At 39.8% G+C, this 26,109-nt stretch overlaps 1 protein-coding gene across 4 annotated transcripts in view; it reads right to left on the bottom strand.

The window, feature by feature from the left end:
* col6a3 (collagen, type VI, alpha 3) overlaps positions 1–25,030 on the bottom strand; it is a 129,040-nt gene extending 104,010 nt beyond the window's left edge. For 2 of the 4 annotated variants that reach the window (XM_073846184.1, XM_073846182.1), the window contains exons 1-6: positions 24,883–25,029; positions 21,180–21,288; positions 18,728–19,324; positions 16,795–17,388; positions 15,963–16,571; positions 14,058–14,663 (exon numbers count right to left, since the gene is read on the bottom strand). In XM_073846184.1, coding sequence (XP_073702285.1) covers positions 14,058–14,663; positions 15,963–16,571; positions 16,795–17,388; positions 18,728–19,324; positions 21,180–21,261 — 2,488 coding nt within the window. In that variant the 5' untranslated portion in view covers positions 21,262–21,288; positions 24,883–25,029. Of the gene's footprint in view, positions 1–14,057; positions 14,664–15,962; positions 16,572–16,794; positions 17,389–18,727; positions 19,325–21,179; positions 21,289–24,882 lie in introns of all 4 variants that reach the window. The other 2 variants (XM_073846183.1, XM_073846185.1) reach the window with 2 other exon arrangements.
* Between the last annotated feature and the right edge of the window lie 1,079 nt (positions 25,031–26,109).

Below are 26,109 nucleotides of genomic sequence, written 5' to 3' on the forward strand. Positions count from 1 at the left end.
GACAGAGGCCAGCAGCTGCTCTTGGACATTTGGGAGCTCACTGAAGTCGGACACAGACAGAGCGTAACTGGGGTCGTATGAAATTCTCTGCAATTCTCTGCTATCAGAGTCCCTCGATCCTATTCCCAAGGTCAAGACGCCAAGCTCTTTCAGAGAGGAGGCTGCTGCATCGACACTGTCAAATGACCTTCCCCCGCTAAGCAGGATCAGTAACTGCGGCACCCCCTCCAGCCGTCTCCTGCCGGAGGAGGCGGTGAAGACATTGTCTCTGACGTACTGGAGAGCTGCCCCCGTGTTGAGGGGTCTGCCTCCTTTGTGTCTCAGGCCTCTGACACGGTCAAGAATGTCTTCCTTTGTCGTGTAGCTATTCAGATAGAAATGGACCTCAGCGTCTCTACTGTACTGCACCACAGAAACGCGGTCTTTGTTGGCCTCTATGTCGAATTGCTCCGCTACTCTTTGCACAAAGTCACGCATAGCTGGGAAAGAATTCCTAGTGCCATCTGAACCGTCCAGAAGAAACACTACGTCCTTTCTGGGTGTGGTGTATTCAGCTAGGAGGAGGAGGGGGAAAATACAGCATCATTAATGCCAAGTAATATCGATAACGTTCATTACCCTTCAGAATGTCATATCAGTTTACCACCTGATTAGCAGTCTAAGCTCTGGCTAATGGCCCCACATATCACAAAAAAAAAAAAAAAAAAACATGTAGGGGCATTAAGTAGAAAGACGAGACACAGCTTAGTTTTAAGTTCTGCCATGCACATACCGGTAACAGTTGGTGAAGCTGTAGTGGCGGGAATTGCTACAGCCTGGACAGAGGCCAGCAGCTGCTCTTGGACATTTGGAAGCTCACTGAAGTCGGACACGGTCAGAGCATAATTGGGGTCGTATGAAATTCTCTGCAATTCTCTGCTATCAGAGCCCCTGGATCCTATTCCAAAGGTCAAGACACCAAGCTCTTTCAGAGAGGAGGCTGCCGCATCAACATTGTCAGATGACCTTCCACCGCTAAGCAAAAGTAGTATCTGAGGCACACCCTCCAGCCGCCTACTGCCGGAGGAGGCAGTAAAGACATTGTCTCTGACGTACTGGAGACCTGCCCCCGTGTAGACGGGTCTTCCTCCCTTGTGCCTCAGACCTTTGACACTGTCGAGAATGTCTTCCTTTGTTGTGTGCGTGTTCAGATAGAAATGGACCTCGGCATCTCTGCTGTACTGGACCACAGAAACGCGATCTCTGTTCTCAGCTATGTCCAATCTCTCCACCATTCTTTGCACAAACTCTTTCATTGCTGGGAACCCATTCCTAGTGGCATCCGATCCGTCCAGCAGGAAGACAACATCTCTCCTCTGCCTACGGCCCTCAGCTAAGAAATAATATTCATGGGTCAGATGGGGGACTTTTTAGGGAAGAAAAAAAAAGATGCATATTGCATCACACAATTGGTGCTTTGTCGTTAATTGTGCTTTCTGTCTTTTTTTCGTATCATGTCACCTCCCGTTTAGTTTTACAACTCAGGAAGTAATACTTTTCTTTCTGCAACTCAGTACTGTACAGCACACATCGCTACAAACATAAAAGCTGAGAGGAAGTGGAGAAAGCCGGTTTGGCTGTTTCTTACCTATCGTTGTGGTAGTGATAGACATGCCCTCTACAAAGACTGTGTCAATGTTGCTGAAAAGCTGCTGTTGGACACTGGGAAGGTCAGCAAAGTCACTCACTGAGAGTGCATAACTAGGCTCATGGGAGATCTTCTGTAGTTCCCTGCTGTCTGAGCTCCTTGACCCTATCCCAAAGATAAGCACTCCCAGCTCTTTCAGGGATGAGGCCGGTGTGTCAACATTATCAAATGACCTTCCGCCACTCAGCAGAATCAGTAACTGAGGCACACCTTCTACACGTCTGCTTCCAGAGGAGGCAGTGAAGACATTGTCCTTCACGTACTGCAGAGCTGCCCCTGTGTTGAGGGGTCTCCCTCCTTTGTGCCTCAGACCCCTGACCGTGTCAAGGATGTCCTGCTTTCTTGAGTAGGTGTTAAGATAGAAATGGGCCTCTGGATCTCTGCTGTACTGGACCACGGACACACGGTCTCTGTTCTCAGACACATTTAGTCTCCCCACCATCCTTTCAACAAAGTCGCGCATCGCAGGGAAAGAGCTCCTAGTGCCATCTGAGCCATCCAGCAGGAACACTACATCCCTCCTTCGCTCAGCTACGGCTAACGAAATGGAACACAAAGTCACGTGAGCACTCGGCATCTGATATTATTGTCTGTAGGCGTATGCATGCATCTAGTCGGCAACTGCAAATGGGAAACAACTCTCCCGTCCTTTACGTTATTTTATATCCGACCCAATGGCCAAACGTTAGTGCCGTCTGCTATAATAACGCCTCGTTTGGGTCAGAGTCAGACTGCCTACAGTTAATGAATACGATGCTCTGAAATAAGGACTACATTTGAAGGATATATTGGTTCAAAAGACATAAACTTTAGTAAAACAAACCAACAAGCGAACGAACGAATGAAATTTAAACAAGTACTTTAAAACTTAACAGTGGCTAGAGTTCAAAATCTTGGCTTTTTAGCCTAATTTCCCACAACTCTGCTGACGCGCAACGCTAATGTAATCTGTTTAGTGTCTACGGCACTCTTTGCAAAGAAGGACTCAGTGTGCTGTTCTCTAGAGACGTGTGGGAATCTGTCTTACCCGGCCCAGTAGGTGTCATCGGCTTGACTTGTCCAAGCACGTTGTTGAGGGAGCTGATAAACTGCTGCTGGACACTGGGAAGGTCAGAGAATTCATTGATGGACTGTGCATAGGCAGGATCATTGGCAATTCTCTGCACCTCTCTGCTCGAATTTCTGGTGCCAATGCCAAGAATTGAGATGCCGCTCTCTTTCAGGGCGGAGGCAGGTACATCTACGTTATCGCTTGACCGTCCTCCACTGAGGAGGATGAGAATCTGAGGGACACCCTCTCGCCTTCTACTCCCCGCCGAGGCGGTGAAGACATTGTCCCTCACGTACTGGAGAGCTGCCCCTGTGTTGAGGGGTCTCCCACCTCTATGCCTCAGACCTTTGACAGAGTTCAAGATATCCCCCTTTGTTGTGTGGCTATTCAGATAGAAATTGACCTCTGCGTCTCGACTGTACTGCACCACGGATACACGGTCTCTGTTTGCCTCTATGTTGAATTGCTCTACTAATCTTTGCACAAAGTCACGCATCGCTGGGAAAGTATTTCTAGTGCCATCTGAACCATCCAGCAGAAACACTACATCCTTTCTGGGTATGGCGTCATCGGCTAGGAAAAGAAAACAGCGTCATTAACACCAGGACATTTCAAAACATCTTTCAGAACGTCACATTGGTTCACTACCTCTTTGACTACCTAAGCTGTGAGTAATCAACAAGGCACAGCCTTTCAGCTAGCTCTCGTAAAGTTCTGCCATGCACATACCGGTAACAGTTGGTGAAGTTGTAGTGACGGGCATTGCCACAGTCTGGACAGAGGCCAGCAGCTGCTCTTGGACATTTGGGAGCTCACTGAAGTCGGACACAGACAGAGCGTAACTGGGGTTGTATGAAATTCTCTGCAATTCTCTGCTATCAGAGTCCCTCGATCCTATTCCCAAGGTCAAGACGCCAAGCTCTTTCAGAGAGGAGGCTGCTGCATCGACACTGTCAAATGACCTTCCCCCGCTAAGCAGGATCAGTAACTGCGGCACCCCCTCCAGCCGTCTGCTGCCGGAGGAGGCGGTGAAGACATTGTCTCTGACGTACTGGAGAGCTGCCCCCGTGTTGAGGGGTCTGCCTCCTTTGTGTCTCAGGCCTCTGACACGGTCAAGAATGTCTTCCTTTGTCGTGTAGCTATTCAGATAGAAATGGACCTCAGCGTCTCTACTGTACTGCACCACAGAAACGCGGTCTTTGTTGGCCTCTATGTCGAATTGCTCCGCTACTCTTTGCACAAAGTCACGCATAGCTGGGAAAGAATTCCTAGTGCCATCTGAACCGTCCAGAAGAAACACTACGTCCTTTCTGGGTGTGGTGTATTCAGCTAGGAGGAGGAGGGGGAAAATACAGCATCATTAATGCCAAGTAATATCGATAACGTTCATTACCCTTCAGAATGTCATATCAGTTTACAACCTGATTAGCAGTCTAAGCTCTGGCTAATGGCCCCACATATCACAAAAAAACAAACAAAAAAAACAAAACATGTAGGGGCATTAAGTAGAAAGACGAGACACAGCTTAGTTTTAAGTTCTGCCATGCACATACCGGTAACAGTTGGTGAAGTTGTAGTGGCGGGAATTGCAACAGCCTGGACAGAGGCCAGCAGCTGCTCTTGGACATTTGGAAGCTCACTGAAGTCGGACACGGTCAGAGCATAATTGGGGTCGTATGAAATTCTCTGCAATTCTCTGCTATCAGAGCCCCTGGATCCTATTCCAAAGGTCAAGACACCAAGCTCTTTCAGAGAGGAGGCTGCCGCATCAACATTGTCAGATGACCTTCCACCGCTAAGCAAAAGTAGTATCTGAGGCACACCCTCCAGCCGCCTACTGCCGGAGGAGGCAGTAAAGACATTGTCTCTGACGTACTGGAGACCTGCCCCCGTGTAGAGGGGTCTTCCTCCCTTGTGCCTCAGACCTTTGACACTGTCGAGAATGTCTTCCTTTGTTGTGTGCGTGTTCAGATAGAAATGGACCTCGGCATCTCTGCTGTACTGGACCACAGAAACGCGATCTCTGTTCTCAGCTATGTCCAATCTCTCCACCATTCTTTGCACAAACTCTTTCATTGCTGGGAACCCATTCCTAGTGGCATCCGATCCGTCCAGCAGGAAGACAACATCTCTCCTCTGCCTACGACCCTCAGCTAAGAAATAATATTCATGGGTCAGATGGGGGACTTTTTAGGGAAGAAAAAAAAAGATGCATATTGCATCACACAATTGGTGCTTTGTCGTTAATTGTGCTTTCTGGCTTTTTTTCGTATCATGTCACCTCCCGTTTAGTTTTACAACTCAGGAAGTAATACTTTTCTTTCTGCAACTCAGTACTGTACAGCACACATCGCTACAAACATAAAAGCTGAGAGGAAGTGGAGAAAGCCGGTTTGGCTGTTTCTTACCTATCGTTGTGGTAGTGATAGACGTGCCCTCTACAAAGACCGTGTCAATGTTGCTGAAAAGCTGCTGGTGGACACTGGGAAGGTCAGCAAAGTCACTCACTGAGAGTGCATAACTAGGCTCATGGGAGATCTTCTGTAGTTCCCTGCTGTCTGAGCTCCTTGACCCTATCCCAAAGATAAGCACTCCCAGCTCTTTCAGGGATGAGGCCGGTGTGTCAACATTATCAAATGACCTTCCGCCACTCAGCAGAATCAGTAACTGAGGCACACCTTCTACACGTCTGCTTCCAGAGGAGGCAGTGAAGACATTGTCCTTCACGTACTGCAGAGCTGCCCCTGTGTTGAGGGGTCTCCCTCCTTTGTGCCTCAGACCCCTGACCGTGTCAAGGATGTCCTGCTTTCTTGAGTAGGTGTTAAGATAGAAATGGGCCTCTGGATCTCTGCTGTACTGGACCACGGACACACGGTCTCTGTTCTCAGACACATTTAGCCTCCCCACCATCCTTTCAACAAAGTCGCGCATCGCAGGGAAAGAGCTCCTAGTGCCATCTGAGCCATCCAGCAGGAACACTACATCCCTCCTTCGCTCAGCTACGGCTAACGAAATGGAACACAAAGTCACGTGAGCACTCGGCATCTGATATTATTGTCTGTAGGCGTATGCATGCATCTAGTCGGCAACTGCAAATGGGAAACAACTCTCCCGTCCTTTACGTTATTTTATATCCGACCCAATGGCCAAACGTTAGTGCCGTCTGCTATAATAACGCCTCGTTTGGGTCAGAGTCAGACTGCCTACAGTTAATGAATACGATGCTCTGAAATAAGGACTACATTTGAAGGATATATTGGTTCAAAAGACATAAACTTTAGTAAAACAAACCAACAAGCGAACGAACGAATGAAATTTAAACAAGTACTTAAAAACTTAACAGTGGCTAGAGTTCAAAATCTTGGCTTTTTAGCCTAATTTCCCACAACTCTGCTGACGCGCAACGCTAACGTAATCTGTTTAGTGTCTACGGCATCTTTGCAAAGAAGGACTCAGTGTGCTGTTCTCTAGAGACGTGTGGGAATCTGTCTTACCCGGCCCAGTAGGTGTCATCGGCTTGACTTGTCCAAGCACGTTGTTGAGGGAGCTGATAAACTGCTGCTGGACACTGGGAAGGTCAGAGAATTCATTGATGGACTGTGCATAGGTAGGATCATTGGCAATTCTCTGCACCTCTCTGCTCGAATTTCTGGTGCCAATGCCAAGAATCGAGATGCCGCTCTCTTTCAGGGCGGAGGCAGGTACATCTACGTTATCGCTTGACCGTCCTCCACTGAGGAGGATGAGAATCTGAGGGACACCCTCTCGCCTTCTACTCCCCGCCGAGGCGGTGAAGACATTGTCCCTCACGTACTGGAGAGCTGCCCCTGTGTTGAGGGGTCTCCCACCTCTATGCCTCAGACCTTTGACAGAGTTCAAGATATCCCCCTTTGTTGTGTGGCTATTCAGATAGAAATTGACCTCTGCGTCTCGACTGTACTGCACCACGGATACACGGTCTCTGTTTGCCTCTATGTTGAATTGCTCTACTAATCTTTGCACAAAGTCACGCATCGCTGGGAAAGTATTTCTAGTGCCATCTGAACCGTCCAGCAGAAACACTACGTCCTTTTTGGGTGTGGTGTATTCAGCTAGGAGGGGGGAATACAGCATCATTAGTGAGAAGTAATGTTGACAATGTTCATTAACTTTCAGGATGTTGTTTCAGTTCACCACCTCATTGACAATCTAAACTCTGGCTAATGGTCCCAATGCTCACAAAAAAGTAGGGGCATTAAGTAGAAAGATGAGACACAATTTAGTTTAAAGTTCTGCCATGCACATACCGGTAACAGCTGGTGATGTTGGAGTGACGGGAATTGGAATAGTCCGGACAGAGGCCAGCAGCTGCTCTTGGACATTTGGAAGCTCACTGAAGTCAGACACTGTCAGAGAATAATTGGGGTCGTATGAAATTCTCTGTAATTCTCTGCTATCAGAGCCCCTCGATCCTATTCCAAAGGTCAAGACACCAAGCTCTTTCAGAGAGGAAGCTGCCGCATCGACACTGTCAAATGACTTTCCCCCACTAAGCAGGATCAGTATCTGCGGCACCCCCTCCAGCCGTCTGCTGCCTGAGGAGGCAGTAAAGACACTATCTCTGACATACTGGAGAGCTGCCCCCATGTAGAGGGGTCTGCCTCCTTTGTGCCTCAGACCTCTGACACGTTCATGAATGTCTTCCTTTGTTGTGTATGTGTTTAGGTAGAAATGGACCTCTGTATCTTTGCTGTACTGGACAACAGAAACACGATCTCTGTTCTCAGCTACGTCCAGTCTCTCCACAATTCTTTGTACAAACTCTTTCATTGCAGGGAACCCATTTCTATTTCCATCTGATCCATCCATTAGGAAGACAACATCTCTTCTCTGTCTATCACTCTCAGCTATGAAACAAATATTGAAATCGGGAAGCACAAAACATACTTTTATTTATAGGAAAGTTCCTCTTTGAAATAAAATGTTTTTGTCCCTTAATAGAAATACAAAGGCTTAATTTTGTTGAAAACATAATACTTACATACTCATAATACTCACATTTTTTACATAATTATCATACATTCCTGAATATTAAAGATGTATTTTACTCACTACTGTGCTGAAGCATTATTACACTTACCTATGAATTCCTTTTTGCTGTAACTTGGAATGTTTTTTATTGCCTCTAGTAGCTGTGTCTGGATTTTTGGTAACTCACTGAAGTCAGTCAATGAAAGCACTTTATTGCCATTAGAAATTTTATGTAATTCATCAGAGTCTGAGTACTTTCCTCCTATTCCGTATATAAATACCCCACTTTTTTTAAGATCAGAGGCTGCTTCAGAAATGCTGTCCCTTGATTTCCCACTAGTCAGAAAAATTAATATTTGAGGGATGCCTTCTTTGTGCCTGCTTCCTGAGGCACTTATAAAGATATTTTCCTTCACATATAGGAGGGCAGAGCCTGTGTTTAATGGCCTTCCACCTTTATGCCTAAGCACTTTTACTGCATTCAATACATCTTCCTTTCTTAAGAATGAATTCAAATAAAAATTTGCTACAGCCACATTGCTGTATTGAATTATTGAGATTCTATCATTATTAATTCCCACATTAAGATTTGTTATAAAATTGTATAGAAAATCACGTATTTCTGGAAATCCTCTTCTTGTACTGTCCGAACCATCCACAAGGAAAGCAATATCCCTTTTTAATCCTGTGCATAGAATTGCAACAATTATAGGATTATAGGATTAGAGATGCACCTTTAAAGTAATTATCTAATTGGAATTAGTTCGCTTAGTTTCATTAGTAACCATATACAATGGCAGGAGACAATACATGAAAATGTTACAAAGTAAAATAAATTTAAACTGAATTAAAAAAAAAAAACTATATTTCATTTAGATTTCCATCAACCAAAAAATAAAATAAAGTGAAATGATCAGTAAGTCTTAACATGTAATATTTTATAAATGTTTCTAAAGTTTTACAATGTATTATTTTTATTCTTACCATCAACTTCTCTGTCTCCATTTTGTCTTTCACCCATAAGTTTTGTCAGGAGGCTTTGACGTACATTTTTTAAATCATGAAAATCAGAAACAGCAATGGCATAATCTGTCTGTGAAGAAATGGCTTCCATTTCAATTGGATCTGTCAGCCTTGACCCAATCGCAAAAATGTCTACTCCCATACTCTTTAGTGCATTAGCTGGTCCACGAGGAGAATCTCTTGATCTGCCACCAGCCACAAGCACAAGATTTTGGCTAACACGGCCTGTTTGCTGACTTCTAACACTGGGGGTAAAAATACTGTCTCTAACAAATTGTAGAGCTTGGCCAATATATTGTGGCCTTCCCCCTTTTGGTTTGAGGTTGCGTACAGCATCTGCCACCTCAGAAGTGGATGAGTATGTACTGAGATTGAAGCTTATTGCTGCAGTATTACTGAACTGCACAACAGCAATTTGGTCTCTTTCTTGACCAACATCAAATGTCTCTGCCAAACTAGCCACAAATTCTCGTATAGCTGTGAATCTATCTCTAGCATCATCTGATCCATCAATAAGAAACACAATATTTCTTCCTGCATCCAAAGTCTGACCTACAATAAATAAAAGAACAAATATTTCCATAAAGGAAAGACAACAGTATTTAAACAATAATTCTATTGAAACACAGTACATACAGTGGCTAATCTGTCTGCATCTGCAAGTTTCTTCTTCATTTAACATAACAGCATGTTCAACAAACACATCAGTTATCAAAGTTCTTACCCCCAGGAGTTGGAAATTGCTCAGGAATTTCATCACCACTTGTCAAAACAGAGGCAACTCTTTGGACAATGCTATTGATGGAGGTGAAGTCAGGAAGAGAGAAAGCATATGCTGGTGTTGTAGACATTGTCTGTAGCTCAAGTGTATCAGAATTACTTGTGCCAATTGTAATGACTTTTATGTTGTTTTCTCTTAAAATCTGTGAAATGGTTCTGACATCATCACCAGACCTACCACCGCTAAATATGTACAAAATCTGAGGTACACCCTCATGACGTCTGCTCCCAGAGGATTGTGTAAATATATTTTCTTTGATAAACAGCAGAGCAGCTCCAGTATTCAGTGGCCTTCCACTTTTGTGCCTCATAGAACGAATGGAATTAAGTACCTCTTTTTTGGTTGAGTATGAGCTGAGATAAAAATTTGCTGTGGGATCCCGACTGTACTGAACAACCGCCACCCTATCAAGATCTTCCTCCACATTTAGACTCTCAACTACCCTCTGGATAAAGCTGCGAATTCCCTCAAAACCAATTTTAGAATCATCAGATCCATCAATAAGAAATGCAACATCCCTTTTGACAAATTCTGTAATGAAGAAATTAAATGAATAGATTAACTATAAAAAAGTACTTTAACAGTACATTCTACAACACTAGATCATGTGTTTAGACTAATCTAAAGCATTCTTTATGCTATCAAGTGCTATAATATATAGGACACTGCTGTCAGAGGCTGGAGTGCACACATACATTGAGAAATTAAGAAATTTTCTCTTACCAGAGACCTGAGGTGTCATTGTTGGTAGCTGTTGGTAAGATACCCTGTTTATTAATGATAAAATATTCTCTTGAACATCAAGAATGCTCTCCAAATCAGAAATGAAAAAGTAGTTCGGCTGATGGGATATTGTTTGTAACTCAAGTGTATCAGCATTTGTGGTACCAATACTAAACGAAATGACACCAATGTCTTTCAAAGCTTTGACTGGACCACGTATGTCATCGTTAGACCTTCCAGAGTTCAATAGAATTAGAACCTGTGGCACACCCTCCAAAAGTCGACTCCCTGCAGCAGCAGAAAACAGGTTGTCCTTAAGATATTGCAGGGCTGCCCCAGTGTTACGTAGCCTTCCTCCTTTATGAATTAAACGTTTCACATTACTTATAACATCATCTGATGATGAATATGTATTCAAAAGAAAATCAAAGGCTGCATCATCACTGTACTGGACCACTGAAACACGATCTTTATTTGGTGCCACATTCAGTTTCTGAACCAGGGTCTGAACAAAGTTTTGCATTGCTGAGAAACTTCCCTTTGTTTCATCAGAGCCATCGATTAAAAACACAACATCTCTCTTTCCAGCATCTGTTGCAATGGAGCATAAATATACATATAGTTATGTCACTAGTCCATAACACCTAAAAATCAACCACATTCCAAAAAAAAATAAAAATCATCCTTACCTGTTGTAGTTTGTGTAAGCCTCCCAGACTGACGAGGAACTCTTTTTACATAGGATACAAGTTTCTGTTCAATGGTTTGAAGGTCATCAAACTGAGAGACAGTAAGGGTATGACCAGGAGTATATGAAATTGCCTGGAGTTGAATAACGTCTGCATTTTGGTTGCCAATACTGAATGTCACAATTTGATCCTTTTTCAGAGCAGCAGCTGGAGCTCTAACATCATCCTGAGACCTTCCTCCAGTCACAAGCACCAGCACCTGAGGAACCCCCTCTAGGATTCTGCTCCCAGAAGGGGCAATAAATATGTTCTTTCTGGTATAGTCAAGAGCCATTCCTGTGTTGGGGGGAATTCCTCCCTGGTGCTGCAGACTCTCAATTGAATTGAGAACGTCTTGCTTTGTGGCATGTGTGTTGAGGTAAAAATGGACCTGTGGCTCTCTGCTGTATTGAACTATAGACACTCTGTCCCTGCTTGGCCCGACATTGAGTTTGTCCACCACTCTTTGAACAAACTGACACATTTGTTTAAATGCATCCCTGGTGTCATCAGACCCATCCAGAACAAAGACAATGTCTCTTTGAGCTGCATCCAATTCAACTGGGATGAAAATTAAATGGCTTTAGTAAAGCGAACTCTTATAAAAGTGTAAGACAAAACATCATTAACAGACTATATACATAAAGCACATTACTTCATGTAGTGATAGTTTCATAACAATAAAATTCAAATCTGACAATTTACAATTTACATACAAATTTACAATTCATATCCATTTTGCTATGTTTGTGTTTTTAAGAATATGCTGACAATATCTGAAACAGAGAAAAATGTCCAATATGAGAGGATATCACTAGTGTATTTTCACGCTCGATTGACTAAGTAAGATCAATCAAGCAAGCAGAATAGAAAAAGGGAAGAACAAGGAGCTGAAATACCATCAATGATTAAGAAATCATTGGCTCAAACAAGAGCTTAAACTGAAGGGGAATCTCCACAAGAAGTAAGACTCTTCCATGGTTAAGAGAACCAGTGGAAAACCATGGAAGTTCTCTGATGGACAAAGCAAAAGATGAACAGAACAGGTAAATATTAAGTGGCAAAGACCATTAATTGCCATTCTTATCGATAAATGGCCAAATGGTTAAAGCAAGCAGTTTAGTGAAGAAAGTAGATTTTCATGAGGGCTCATATCAAAACTATCAAATGCCCAAAGTCAAAAGAAAAAGGTTGAATCTGAAGAAAAAGCCAAGTGTCGTTATTCTTACCAATGATAGTAGGGGGTTCTATTCCCATTTTGGATTTGATAAAGGAGAGGATATCAGGCTGTATATGTAAAAGTTCACCAAAAGCTGAAAGATTAAAAAGAAATCTAGGTGAAAATGCTATGCTTTGGAGCTCTGCCTCTACAGCATTCTTTATTCCAATGGCAATGGACAGAACTCCAATATTTTTTAGATCTTCAGCAGGACCTGCCACATCATCACTTGACCCTCCACCAGTCATAACAATCAACAGCTGAGGTACTCCTAGCTGATGTCTACTTCCAGAAGCAGCAGTGAAAACGTGGTCCCTGACATACTGTAGTGCTGCCCCAGTATTTAGGCTTCTCCCACCTTTTGCTGTAAGGCCATTAATGGCATAAATTACAGCTTTCTTACTACTGTAAGTATTAAGTAAGAAATGAGTCAAAGCATCTTCGTTGTACTGTATTACAGCAACTCGAACAATGTCCTGGTCAATGTCAAGATCCTCTGCCATTCTCCGAATAAACTCACGGATGGCAAGAAGTCCATTTTTGGAGTCATCGGAGCCATCAAGGAGAAAAACTATATCCCGTTTGTTAATTCCTGTAGCAGGCAAGTTACCAAGAAAAGAAAAAGAATAGGATATTGGAATACATCTGACTCATTCAATGTATAAATTGAATAGCAAAGCTTTAAAAGTGTACAAGAGCAAAAAAACTCTTTCATAATGCAAGTAAAAGAACCAAAGAAAATCAAAGAATATCAGTGACATCGAACCCTCAAAAATGATTTTGTGGGTCAGGATGTGAATAGCGTTGAATAAGAAAAAGCTCTTGCAAGTGAAATACAGTTCAAAAACACTTCCATGGAATGAACATCTTTATGTGCAAAAGATGTCAACTAAAGACATGGAAGACATGTGAAAATACTTAAGAAGAAAGAAAAAAAATTATACCCATCCTAGAACATCAACCTGTATATGGCAATTTCTATAACATTTAAGTCATTTAGAAGATGCTCTTACCCACAGTGACTAGACTATACAAGTTCTGAAAACTTACACAAATAATTGTTCAGTGATTGCTTATAGTGAAAGCTCTTACCAGCTGAGGTTGGAACTTGTGTTTTATGAATTTCTTCTTTTTGGATATTCTTTAGTGTTAAAACTATTTGTGGCTCTATTAAAGGAAGATCATCAAATCGATCAATATAATGTGCGAACTGTGACTGAAATGATAGAGTTTTCAGCTCATTTGAATCTGCATTTTCCACTCCAATGCTCACAGTCACTATTTCAAGATCTTTCAAGGCCATGGCAGGCCCTATTATTTCATCACTAGATGGTCTGCTACTGAACAGTATTACTATTTGAGGAATTCCATAAAGTTGTCTACTCCCAGGTGAAGAATTGAAAACCTGGTGCCTCACAAACTGGAGGGCTGCACCAGTGTTAGCTGCTTGACCACCTTTGTGTTTCAGGACTTTTATGGCATTTAGAACCTCCGCCTTTGTTGAGTAAGTTTTAAGATAGAAGTCAACCACTGGATTGTCACTGTACTGAACCACAGATATTCTATATTTGCTCTCCTCTACATTAAGTTTCTCAACAACTCTTTGAACAAAATCACAAACTGCACCAAATCCACTTTTAGTACCATCAGATCCATCCAAGAGAAACACAACATCTTTTGCTACATCTTCGGCATCAACTAAGACATAGTACACCAATGAGAAATATTTTGAAACAGAATAGCACAGTAATCCAGAAATTAACCACTAACCCATACTGCTCTTTTTGTAAGCATACAGAAGACCATAGCAACACAAAAAGCTAAAATTGTCTTACCTTTCTCTAGAACCATCTTCAGTTCTTCATTTGGAAGGTTCACATAGTTCTTGAGCCTTTCCTGAACAGTGTTGAGCTGGCTGAATTCCTTCACATTGAAAGCAAATGATGGATTGTGAGATATGGCCTCAATCTGTTTAGGGTCTGCATTTTTCACTCCGACACCAAAAGGAACAACTCCCTCAGTCTTCAGGGCAACTGCTGGTTCTCTGACGCTATCTCTTGATCTCCCCCCAGTCAAAACGATCAAAAATTGGGGAACGTTTTCACTGGCTCGACCACCATTTGCTGGTGACATGATGGTGTTTTTCATGAAAGTCAAGGCAGCTCCAGTATTTAAACCTCTGCCACCTGCCAGAGTGAGTCCACTTACAGCTCTCTGCACCTCATCTTTGGTTTGGTAAGTGTTCAAGTAGAAGTTAGGACTTGGTCTGTCACTATGCTGGACCACAGAAACTCGTACTTTAGCAGAGCCTATATCCAAAGGCTCAATGACTTTGGAAATGAAATCACGGATATAGGGAAAGTCACCTCTCACATCATCAGAGCCATCAATCAAGAATGCAACATCCCTTTCTCCACCAGACGGACCTGTTGTTTCAACCTCTGTGAAAAAGAGACAAATGTTAATTAAATACAGTTACAACACAGAAGTTAGATTGTACATTTCTGAATACACAATAAATTGAAGTGTAAAAAAAAAATAAAGAAGTGCAAAAAGTAATTTATGTTCACTAATATGACGTGTCCTTGGACTTTATAGTGATACTTATCACCTCAAAACAATAATTTTTTAGTTACCAGTGCCCAATGGTAGAAAGAGTATAGGTAACACTTTAATAACTACTATTAACTAACAGGAAACTCTGATTAATGCATTAGTGCTTAGTCGAATGTGGTAGTTCACTATTAGCTAATCAGTAACTACTGTAACTCCCAGAGAATTACTAAGAACTATTGTAATGCAGGTTGATAATTCATATGAAGAATGCATAATGAAGAATTCTAAAATGAAGGTCACTATTAATGACTCAAGTATAACTAAATCCTTCATAAGGAATTACAAATTATTTGGATCTATTTGGATTTAAGGTTTTTGTAAGGTTTTGGATGAAGTTCCCTCCAGTGGATTTGGTAACACATTAGTCTTTACTAGTGGTTTACCATGATCTTGACTTTAGAATACTGATCCAAATAATCAGTAATTTGTTTAGAACGATGTAGTAACACGAGTCATTACTATCCAAATCCTTACATAAAAGCATACTATGACTTCAGTAAATAATGCTTTCAGTTTAGAATAATGTTCCAAATAATTTGTAATATTTTAGTTATAATTAGGAGATATGAAAAAATAGTAGTTACTGATTGTCCTTCATTAACTTTGGAACTTTGGATTTGGAAATAAATGTCTGATAATTGAGGTGTTGGGTCATTCCAATTATGCAGTATGTTTTCATGTACCTTTATATATACATCTTAATTTATTAACTGAATAAAATATTATTTCACAAAACATTTGGGGTCCTCAGATACCTGTCTATTTAGAAAGAGTGTTTGCAGGTTCTCTTAGAGAATGCCATTTTTGACACATTACACTTTTATTACGGCATTATTAAATAAGAATTTCACTAATTATTGTCTTTTTTCCCAATTTAGGATGACCACTAGGTAAAATATCTAGTGGATATATCAATTTTTTTTTTCCAGGCCAATGATATAACATAATGATATAATATTCTCTCTGACCATATTAATCACTTCTGTAAAAAGCAGTTAATTTCTTTACATGTTGCTAAATGTAAAAATTATGCTGTGCCATTTAAAAAAATAAAACAGTATGATTTCAGTATGAAGTCATGCAATTTATGATTTTTTTTTTAACAAGAAGGTGCCTCAGCTCACCTGTTATTGTTGTATCAGTCTCCCCAACAACAGTGATCAGTGGTGTCATAATTTCATCAACAACACTTGTCAAGTCAGCAAAGTTTCGTCTGTAGTATGCCAAATTTTCAACAAAAGCGACAGTTTTCAGGAAACGATCTTCCACTTGGCCAGCTCCAACAGCAAAAGTCAAAACACCCTCTAAAGCTACACGGTCTGCAATCCTCTTGACCTCATCTTGAGATGGTCCTCCAGTTATTAAAACCAGTACCTGCTGGATCCCTTGTTTCCTACGAGACCCAGCTGCAGGCTGGAAGTGGTTGGCTAGGGCATATTGTAGGGCTGCACCAGTGTTCAATGCACGTCCTCCCATCAATCTCAGCCGAGCGATGGCAGAGAGCACATCCTCTTTGGTGTTGTGTGTGTTCAGATAAAACTCTGTACGCTGCCTTTCAGCAAACTGCATTAGTCCGATGCGCACTCGCTCAGGTCGAACGTCTAGCCTGTTCACCACTTCGGTAATGAAGTCCAGCACAGGTTGCACGTTATTTCCAACATAGCTTGATCCATCCACCAAGAAGACAATGTCTCGGACAACTCTTTGTGTGTGGACTGTAGTAACATCCACAACTGTAAAAGATTTTAAATAACCACAGTTTTAGATATCCAAGTATCGTTTAAATGAAATTCAAGAACTTTAATTTGTGCTACAAGACAGTATCAATGGGCTACAATGCATAAAAAAGATACATGATTTTAAATATTATTTTAATATTTATCTATATGCATTAATACTTATGAACAAAACAATCTGCTTTTATATAAACAAAATGAGTATGTTTGTAAATATTACCTGTTTCAGTTGGACCCTCTGTTACAACAATACCAGACAATGTAGTGAGAGGGGAGATAATTTCTCTGGGGTTGCGCAGCAATACCCTGAAGTCCTTCAGCATGAAAACCAAACTGTCATCAAAAGCTATTTGCCTGAGCTCAGCCTCATCGGCAGCCTTGGAGCCTGCAGCCAAAGTCAGAACGCCTATTTGACGAAGGGCATCAGCCGATTGTTGGACACTGTCTTTGGATTTCTTACTGGTTAGGAGCAACACAAGCTGTGGCACTTGATCTTGAATGCGGCTCCCACTCTCAGCTGTGAGCATGCTGGTCCTCACAAAATCCAAGGCAGCACCAATGTTGACATCAGCCGAAGGTTTGGGTTTTATTCTTGCGAGGGCAGAGGTTATTGATTCCTTTGAACTGAATGAGTTGAGGTTGATCTCCATCTTTGGGGTGGTGGAAAACATGGCCACTCCAACCTGCACCTGATCAGGTCCAATTGGCATGGTGTCAATAAACCTTTTGATGAATTCTCGCACTGCATTGATTAAGATGGTACCCATGCTACTGTCAACGAGGAAAATTATATCTCTCTTCCCAACAGCCAAAGCTAAAAGGGTGGGGAAAAAAATAATTCTGTTTAGTCCTTGTGCAAATTCTAACCAAAACCAGGTAACCTAGGAAGCAGGTAGCTCTCGTCATTTATTTAAAATAAATAATTAAAGGGTTAATCCACCCCAAAATGAAAATTTTGTCACTTACACCCATGTCATTCCAAACCCGTAAAAGCTGCGTTCATCTTCGGAACACAATTTAAGATATTTTGGATGAAAACCCAGAGGCTTGTAACTGTCCCATTGACTGCCAAGTAAATAACACTGTCATGGCCCAGAAAAGTACGAAAGACATCGTCAAAATATTGTCCATCTGCCATCAGTGGTACAATCTGAATTTAATGAAGTGACGAGAACAGTTTTTGTGCGCAAAGAAAAAAAAAAAAAACGACTTTATTCAACTTTTTCTTCAAAAAGTGTTCTCGTCACTTCATACAATTCAGATTGTACCACTGATGGCAGATGGACGATATTTTGACGATGTCTTTCATACTTTTCTGGGCCTTGACAGTGTTATTTACTTGGCAGTCAATGGGACAGTTACAAGCCTCCCGGTTTTCATACAAAAAATCTTAAATTGTGTTCTGAAGATGAACAAAGCTTTTACAGGTTTGGAATGACAATTTTGGGGTGGAGTAACCCTTTAAGGTTTAGCTTAAAGGTTGTTTTACACATACAGTGTAGTGCTATCACCATTTCTTTACTTGACATTAAGCTCGCATAGATAAATCAGATGTGTAGTAAAACAATAGAAAATTATTTTACATTAAGAGATTGTTCATTTTTTTAACAATATTCAGAATATAAACATACAAAAATTGTTAGGTTATCTCTTTCCACTTGAAAGTTGTGCTACACTTGATTTAGTCTAAAATTGCATTTTAGAGAGAACAAAATTTATGGTGAAAACAGTGAACTACAAAAAAATAGTTTTGTATGGTTCATTGGCAAACACAACATGTTTTTTAAGGCACTGACTTTCAACCCTAGTCCTGGGGACCCACCGCTCTGCACTAACCAGATGAGCTAATGATCTGAATTAGTTGTGTTAAATAGGGGAGACACAAAATGTGGTGGGTCCTCAGGACCAGGATTGAAACAGCAACTCTTACAGCACTCAAAAAAAGTGTTGCCACCAAAATACCAGACAAACAAAGAAATACTGAAAATATTTAGGAGAAAGAAAAACACTAAAACCTTTTTTAAACATTTTTTTTGTTGTTGTTGTTGTTGTTGTTGTTGTTGTTTAAATGTCCACATCTGTGATCATGTACTGTTATTATTTCCCGTTCTTCAGTTTCGCTATGGAATCCCCCTCATATTGTAATTACATACCTTCTGTGAAATCTGTTTCAATCACAATGGTGCGCTGGGCAACCCCATTAATGTATGGTAGTATCTGGTCACCCATGCTTGCCACTGTTCTGACATCAGGAGCAGACAGAACAAAGCTTTTGTCTGTAGCAATAGCTTCCAGTTGGGCAGTAGCAGAATTACCCACAGCAACGCCAAAGGTGTACACACTGGCCTGCTTTAGGGCCCTCTCGCCCTGACTGATATCATCAGTGGACTCCCCAGCACTGATCACCACCAGCACCTGGGGAACCCCTTCATCTGCCCTGCCTCCTGCGTCTTGGCCCAACAGACTGTCTGCCACCTCCTCCAAAGCGGCCCCCAGATTTGCCTCAATACCGCCAGGGTACTTAAGCCCCCGGATAGCACTGAGGACACTCTGTTTGTTGTCATAGCTATTGAGATAGAACTGAATCTCAGGGTCGTCACCATAAAGCACAAGGGCTACACGGATTGCGTCCCTGCCCACAGCAAGTCCTTCAATCACTTGGACAGCCAAAGCACTGATGAGGGGGAAGTTGGCAGCTCCAATGCTCTCTGATCCGTCAATTAACAGTACAAGGTCGGCTGGCGCGGGGGCTTTGAAGGAGAAGTGGAGAGAGGACAGAGAGACAAACAAAATATAATGCAAACGTGTGGGTTAAAAAAAGGAAAGAGGGAGGGTGAAAGGGGAGGGGTGCAAGCATCAAACATAACCATGGATAATTACAATCCATCATAAAAACACAACACAAACACATTATACTGCATGTCTGCTGAAACAAGGAAGATGCTCTGATTTATTTATTTTTTTCTAATTTTCATATTCTAAATAGTGTAGAATTATGATGTGGGGGTTTGATTTGCACTGTAGAGTAATTGTGTGTACTGTACTGTATATTTGTGTTTGGGCCCTCTAGAGGCTGCCCATGGCAATTGAATCTTTTCATCTTCTTGTGTTCAGTCAGACCATGCAGACTCATGTTACAGTATTCAGTGATAACAGTACCAGTCATGACCCTTCTGTCTCATCTTTGGACCTTAATAAATATTTTTACTGTTGCTTTTTTTTTTTCAATTGTACTGACATTTTTCACATTATTTGATCGTTAAACACCCCTTGGAATCGCAATTCTATTTCTTGTGATAACAGCATCTACTGAAACAATTTTTTTTGGCCAGGATATATTAAAAGATTTGTCCCAGTTTTAAATAGCCAATAAGCTTTATGTCACAAAATGAGATGTTATTTACTCCTTGATAATCGACTACAGGTGATATTAGGGAAAAGACATTAATGTTCTAGACAATCAATACTTTTAGCTTTATTTTTCAGAAGAGAGATGCTGTAAGTCATCATTCAGGAGCACACTACAAAATTTGGCACTTTGTTACTTTAAACTTCAACTTATGGGGTCTTCAATGTTTAAATTCAGTGAAATATGCCCTTTGTTTGGTAAACAACTCAAAGATGAGAACATATGGATTCATCACTGTATTCATTGTGGAGGAACACTTTTTTACTTAAATGGTTACACAGTGAAGACAGTCAGCACACAAACACATACGAATCAGACATTAAGCTCTCAAGACATAAGCTGTGCTGGGTGGTAAGCCATCATCAGCTGCTGATGATCTCTGAAGACTCTAAAGCCATAAATCAGTGATACCTTGTTGTCTAAAGAATTTAGGCATCAATCTACTTTTTAGTGATTTCTTTATTTCTTTATTTTTTTCAAGAATTTAGTACAGGAATGGATGGATAAATAAGTGAATGGATAATGGCAGAGAGACAGAAAGACAGTTGGATGAATGTTGGTAGTGTTGAAATTTTGTTACATCTAAAATCCATTATCTCATGTCTATTTGCGCAAATGCACTAAAAATAGCATGAGGGGAGTCACTGCATGCAGAAAATGTGACTGTGACAAAACTAGTCATGTTAACAGTGAGGGAATTGTTAATTGGGTTATTTCTAGTTGGATTTTTTACGATTTACCCATAGTCAATATTAACTGGTTGTGGCCGTTCCCGACGCTGACAGTAGCTCATGAGACCCTTCAGGATTGGTGGTGTAAGCTTCACCAAATTCAGTTATCCGCTGAACTGTTTTTGTTCATTAGGAGTTCTGAACAAACTATAGCATACTGCTCTGAATAGATTCAGAGTATTTAAATAAGTTATTTCTTTTTACATAAACTTCTTTTCACTGTCTTGAAAATAACATTCCAAAGTTTTAACACAAGTGACCAGCATTCTAAAAATCACCCTGTAATGCTCCTTGTTACTTGCTGTTGCACAAGTAGATGTAGACTATTTAAACTTAATATTTACCAAAAGAGCTTTGCCAAGAACAAGATACCTAATTATAAACACTCTTTCCAGTCAAGGAAAAATAGCACAGTAAAATGAACATATTTTCACCCATTAAAAAATGATGATGGGCTAAACTTACCCTCCTGAGCTTCAAGTTTTGGGAATAGGCCAAAAACCATTACACCCATAAGGGCATACAGTAATAACCGGCTCTTCCCCATTGTCCACAAAAGCTTCGGAATAGACAGCTGGAAAAAAGAAAACAAAACTTCTTTTAAGTTTTTGGGAAAATGTACAGCATACTATATATATATATATATATACACACACACACACACACGTCGATACTCGCACACAACATCCCTTTATTTCAGATAGAACTTACTCACTTGAAATGACAATAACACATTTGACTCCACAGTTCTGACAGTTTGATAATGTTTTGCTATCAAATTATAGGTGTCAAATGATCAATATTCTAAATATAATCCTTTATTGGGTTGTTTGTGTTCTCATCTTATCTCATAAAATATAGCATAAACATTCTTTGAAATACCTCAGGACTGTTTACGCTTATTTTTAGGAGGGGAGGAAAAGTTTTGGCAGCATAGTGAGATTTATGTGACCTGTTTCCACCCCATGAGCCAAATCCACACAGCTGTCAGATTTCAGAATTTTAAAAGGTTTTCTTCCCACATCAACTGTCCTCACTTGCCAGTAAAAACCACTAAGCACTACACAGTCCACACTCAGAAAAAAAAAGCATCAGAGTACTGGACACAAACAAAAAGGCCATAACATGCAGATACCACAACACAGAATGTTCCCTCCCTGTTGAGCTCAGAATCACACTGAAAGGTTCTATTGTAAAAACTTTCAGAGTAGAAGACTATAGGAAAATAACATGCTTTCCATCACACCAGTCAGAGAGTTGCTGGACACATTGAGTCACAGTACAAATTCATTAGTTTTGGTAGTTGGTTGCCATGTGACCATGTAAGCAAATATGATATTAAAAAATGGAAATATTACAAAGTTGTTTTTAGAGGAATTTTAAACATAAAAGTTACACTGTATTTTTTTATTTTTATTTTTTATTTTTATTTTTAAAATGTTAACAAAGTAAAGTGAACATAGCCATGTTCTCAATGAGGAACAGCTTGATTTGCCCTGAGTAAAAATCACGTTTTGGTCCAGGTCAGACATTCCAGACATATTTGATTCATTATTCAAATTAATATGACTTTAAAAATTGTTTCAATTATTTCATTGTAAAATCATTCCACTAGGCATTTTAATTATATTAAGCTACTCTTTATATTAAAGTTTTAAAGTGTTCAACATTGAAATTTTCAAGATATTGAGCAAGAAAAGATGTGCCTGTTTTTTTTTTTTTTTTTTTTTTTTTTTTGAGAGTTGACTGGATAGTAAGATGTAGTATTATGAGAATGGTTCGTTGGAGGAATCTGTGATATCATATAATATAAATATAGATAGGGAAGGTCATTTCGGAGGAAGAGCAAGTGTGCTGTTCAAAAGTTTGGGATCAGTAAGATTTCTATTTTTTCTTTTTTTTTTTAAAGAAATTTCTTATGCTCATCAAGGCTGTGTTTATGTGATCAATTGTGAAATACTATTACAATGTAAAATAACATTTTTCTATTTTAATATGCATTAAAATCTAATTTATTCCTTTGATCAAAGCTGAATTTTCAGCAACAGAAGTTAATACTCCAGTATTCAGTGTCACATGACCCTTCAGAAATCATTCTAATATACTCATTTATTATCAGTGCTGGAAACAGTTGTGCTGCTTAATATTTTTTTGGAACCTGTGACAATTTTTTCCAGCATTCTTTGATGAATTAAAAGTTAACACGAACAGCATTTATTTAAAATAAAAATATTTTCTAACAATATACACTTCTATACACTTTTTTTTTTTTGAAAGAAATTAATATTTTGAATAAATGCTGTTCTTTTTAACTTTTTATTAATCAAATAATCCTAAAAAAGTATCACAGGTTCAAAAAAAAAAAAAAACATTTGACAGCACAACTTAGATAATTCTAATAATAAATCAGCATATTTGAATGATTTCTGAAGGATCATGTGACACTTAAGACTGGAGTAATGGCTGATGAAAATTCAGCTTTGCATCACAGAAATAACTTATCTTTTAAAGTACATTAACATAGAAACTATTATTTTATATTGTAATAACATTTAACAATATTACAGTTTTTTCAGCATTTTTGATTAAATAAATGCAGCCATTAATAAAAAAAGAAAGTTCTTCAAAAAACATTACAAATCTAAAAAACGGATCCCAAACTTTTGAATGGTAGTGTATCGATAGATGGATGTGCCAACTAGTGGTGTGTCTGAGAAATAATAACTGCAAGCACAGCCACATAAAAAAAAACCCGATTACTAATATACACATACTGCATAAAAAATAAAGGAATGAATAAATATATATAATTAATTATAAGAACTATAGATAAGAGCCAAAAATATAAAGATCATTCAAACCATGGAAAACCTACAGTATTTTCCAGCTTAATTTTGCTGCCTGTTCTAATGTTTTAATGCCAAAGCTACAATAATGGGATGAAAAACATATGTTTGTACCAAAACCAAGCTCAGTGTCAAAACCTTAAGCACCAATGAGTATTACAAGGTGTCTCAGTATTGTCCTCTAGTGGTTTAAATTGGGATAACTGCTTCTCCCTGTCAGCCTTTCTCAACGCTGGCCCAACAGAGGAAATCTAATGCCCACACTCTCAGGACACAAAAAAAAAAAACGTAACTTTAGATTGTCACTGGAACAGTCTTTATACGGTATCTTCCCCTAAAGGGTGCATATCAGCATCCTATTGTTCTGTGAATGTTTGCGGTGATAATTACATATGTTTGCCTATATGCAAGTTAATGAGAAAGTACTGCAATGAATTTAGGATTTCTGGTGTTTTCAAGGGTCCACATCTGGTTCTGCTTCACTTAAGTTTAATGCCTCAGCTCTAACTCTCCCAGCATTCTTTGTCCATCTGGCAAAGACAGTGGAAAAAGTGTTTCACATCACCCTGTCTTTACAGCGCTGGGCAGAAGGTGCGATTTGAATAGTGTCTATAGTGGTAGAAAAGTGCAACAGAGCTGCCTGACTTCTGCTTCTTGCTTCTGTTTAAACAAGCTCATAATCAGCAACATCCTTATCCGGGTATGTTAGATATCATCTTGTTGAAAACAAAATCAGCATAATAAGTAAACCAGACAGTTAAGATGATTATTCTGCAATATATCCTTCTAGAAAAAATTATTTTACACTCTTACTTAGAAGAACCATTGAAGTTGAAGTTACATGATTGCATGCTGTAACAGCGGTCTCAAAAACTTTCCTGCTGAATTTTTTACTCCTAACACACCCTTAGCACAGAGCCTCTCCTCATGTATTCTACTTATCAGAGCACTTTGCTCTGCCTCTTCTGCAATGCCTCTTCCTGTGGTGCAAGAAAAATTCCCTCTTTCTTCCAAAGCTTTGGAATTTAGTGTACCCACAGAATTCTTAACATTAAAACTATAATTAAGACGTAAAACCACCTACACATTGTGAGCACTGGAAAAGTCATGCATGCATGCAAACAAACTAAACTTTATAGGGTAAAAAGGGTGCATACACAGCAAATTTGAGTAAAAAATGGATTTCCGCTCATTTTTAGAATGCATGCATCCAAATATACTAAAACCCACAACATCTTGTAAAGTCTCACTCATGCACTTAAATGCTTCTTTTACAAAGACATACTTGCATGACTCATACTGTATAAAACTAAGCAACTTACCTCTGGAATACAGAATTCAGAGTGCTGTATTCCGCAGTCTTTCTATGAAATTTCAAAAAACTGCAAAAAGACAACTCTTAGGTCATTATCTTCCTGGTATTTCCCTTCTATGAACTGTTCTGGATGGGTCAGGCAGAGATGATGTTGATTAGCTTGCGTGCTGAAGCTCTACTTTGAGACTCTCGTCCGTTGTGCTAACTGTGTGCTCTCCAGAGGAGCAGTGCCACTCACTCCAGCCTGGGATAGAACACACAACTCAGAGAATCCTGGAGAAAAGCCACCCAAATTTTCCACGCCTCCTACTTTCCTCTGCACAGAGAAGAAGGAAAAAGCACAAAGACAGGGAAAAAAGTGAGCGAGGGAGTCATAAATGAGAAACAGACCCAAGGCCGTATTTGGTATGGCTGTTCCTTATTGGGAAGGTGATGTAACAAACCAACTCAAGTTTTTTTTTTTTTTCTTACACTCCTCCAGCTCAACTTGTATCCTTGGCTACTCACTGAAGGAATAATCACAAACACAATATATGAACTTTCTTGCAAGCCTCTTTGGTATATAAAAAAGTGTGAGAATAAATGTAGAAGTATTCGAAGAAAAAAAAAACTTTTTAGATTGGACTTGTTTTGAATTCTGTGACAAACAGGGTTCTGGATGGGGACATTTGTTTCTTATTCTAAAGAGATGAATCCAGCATAATAAAGATCTTTTTTTGTGCACATTTGAAAAAAATGTCACACAAAGACACGTAAATCGTTTACATATGCTTCAATAGCGACAGAATCAGAAAACACACTTAGATAATGAATAACATGTTTAAATGTTACATGATACATATGACATGTGAAAACGATGTAAAACAAGTTCTCTGGCATTCCACACACTGAAATCATTTTCTAGTTGTCACAGAACGAGCTGACCTAAGATAGGTGGATCAAAGTGAGGTGTCAGTCCTGAGAGTTCAGATTTTTAATGTTGTGTTAAATCTGAAAGCTAATATTACAATACGCATTTAATTCAGCCCAGAAAACACCTGTTTCTGTTGCTGTATCTCAGTGTTGAATTAACTAGTCTCACTCTGCTCTGAATTATGTCAGAATCCTAGAGAATAAACAAATGATGCCCATGAATCAAAGAGATGTGTTGACAAATTCTGCTCCAGAGTGTGCAACAATGTCAAAACAAAGAAATTAAAAATGTAATTGATGGAGAATTGATGTAGCTTAAAAG

The sequence above is a fragment of the Garra rufa genome, chromosome 8, assembly GCF_049309525.1.
Source record: "Garra rufa chromosome 8, GarRuf1.0, whole genome shotgun sequence".
NCBI lineage: Eukaryota > Metazoa > Chordata > Actinopteri > Cypriniformes > Cyprinidae > Garra > Garra rufa.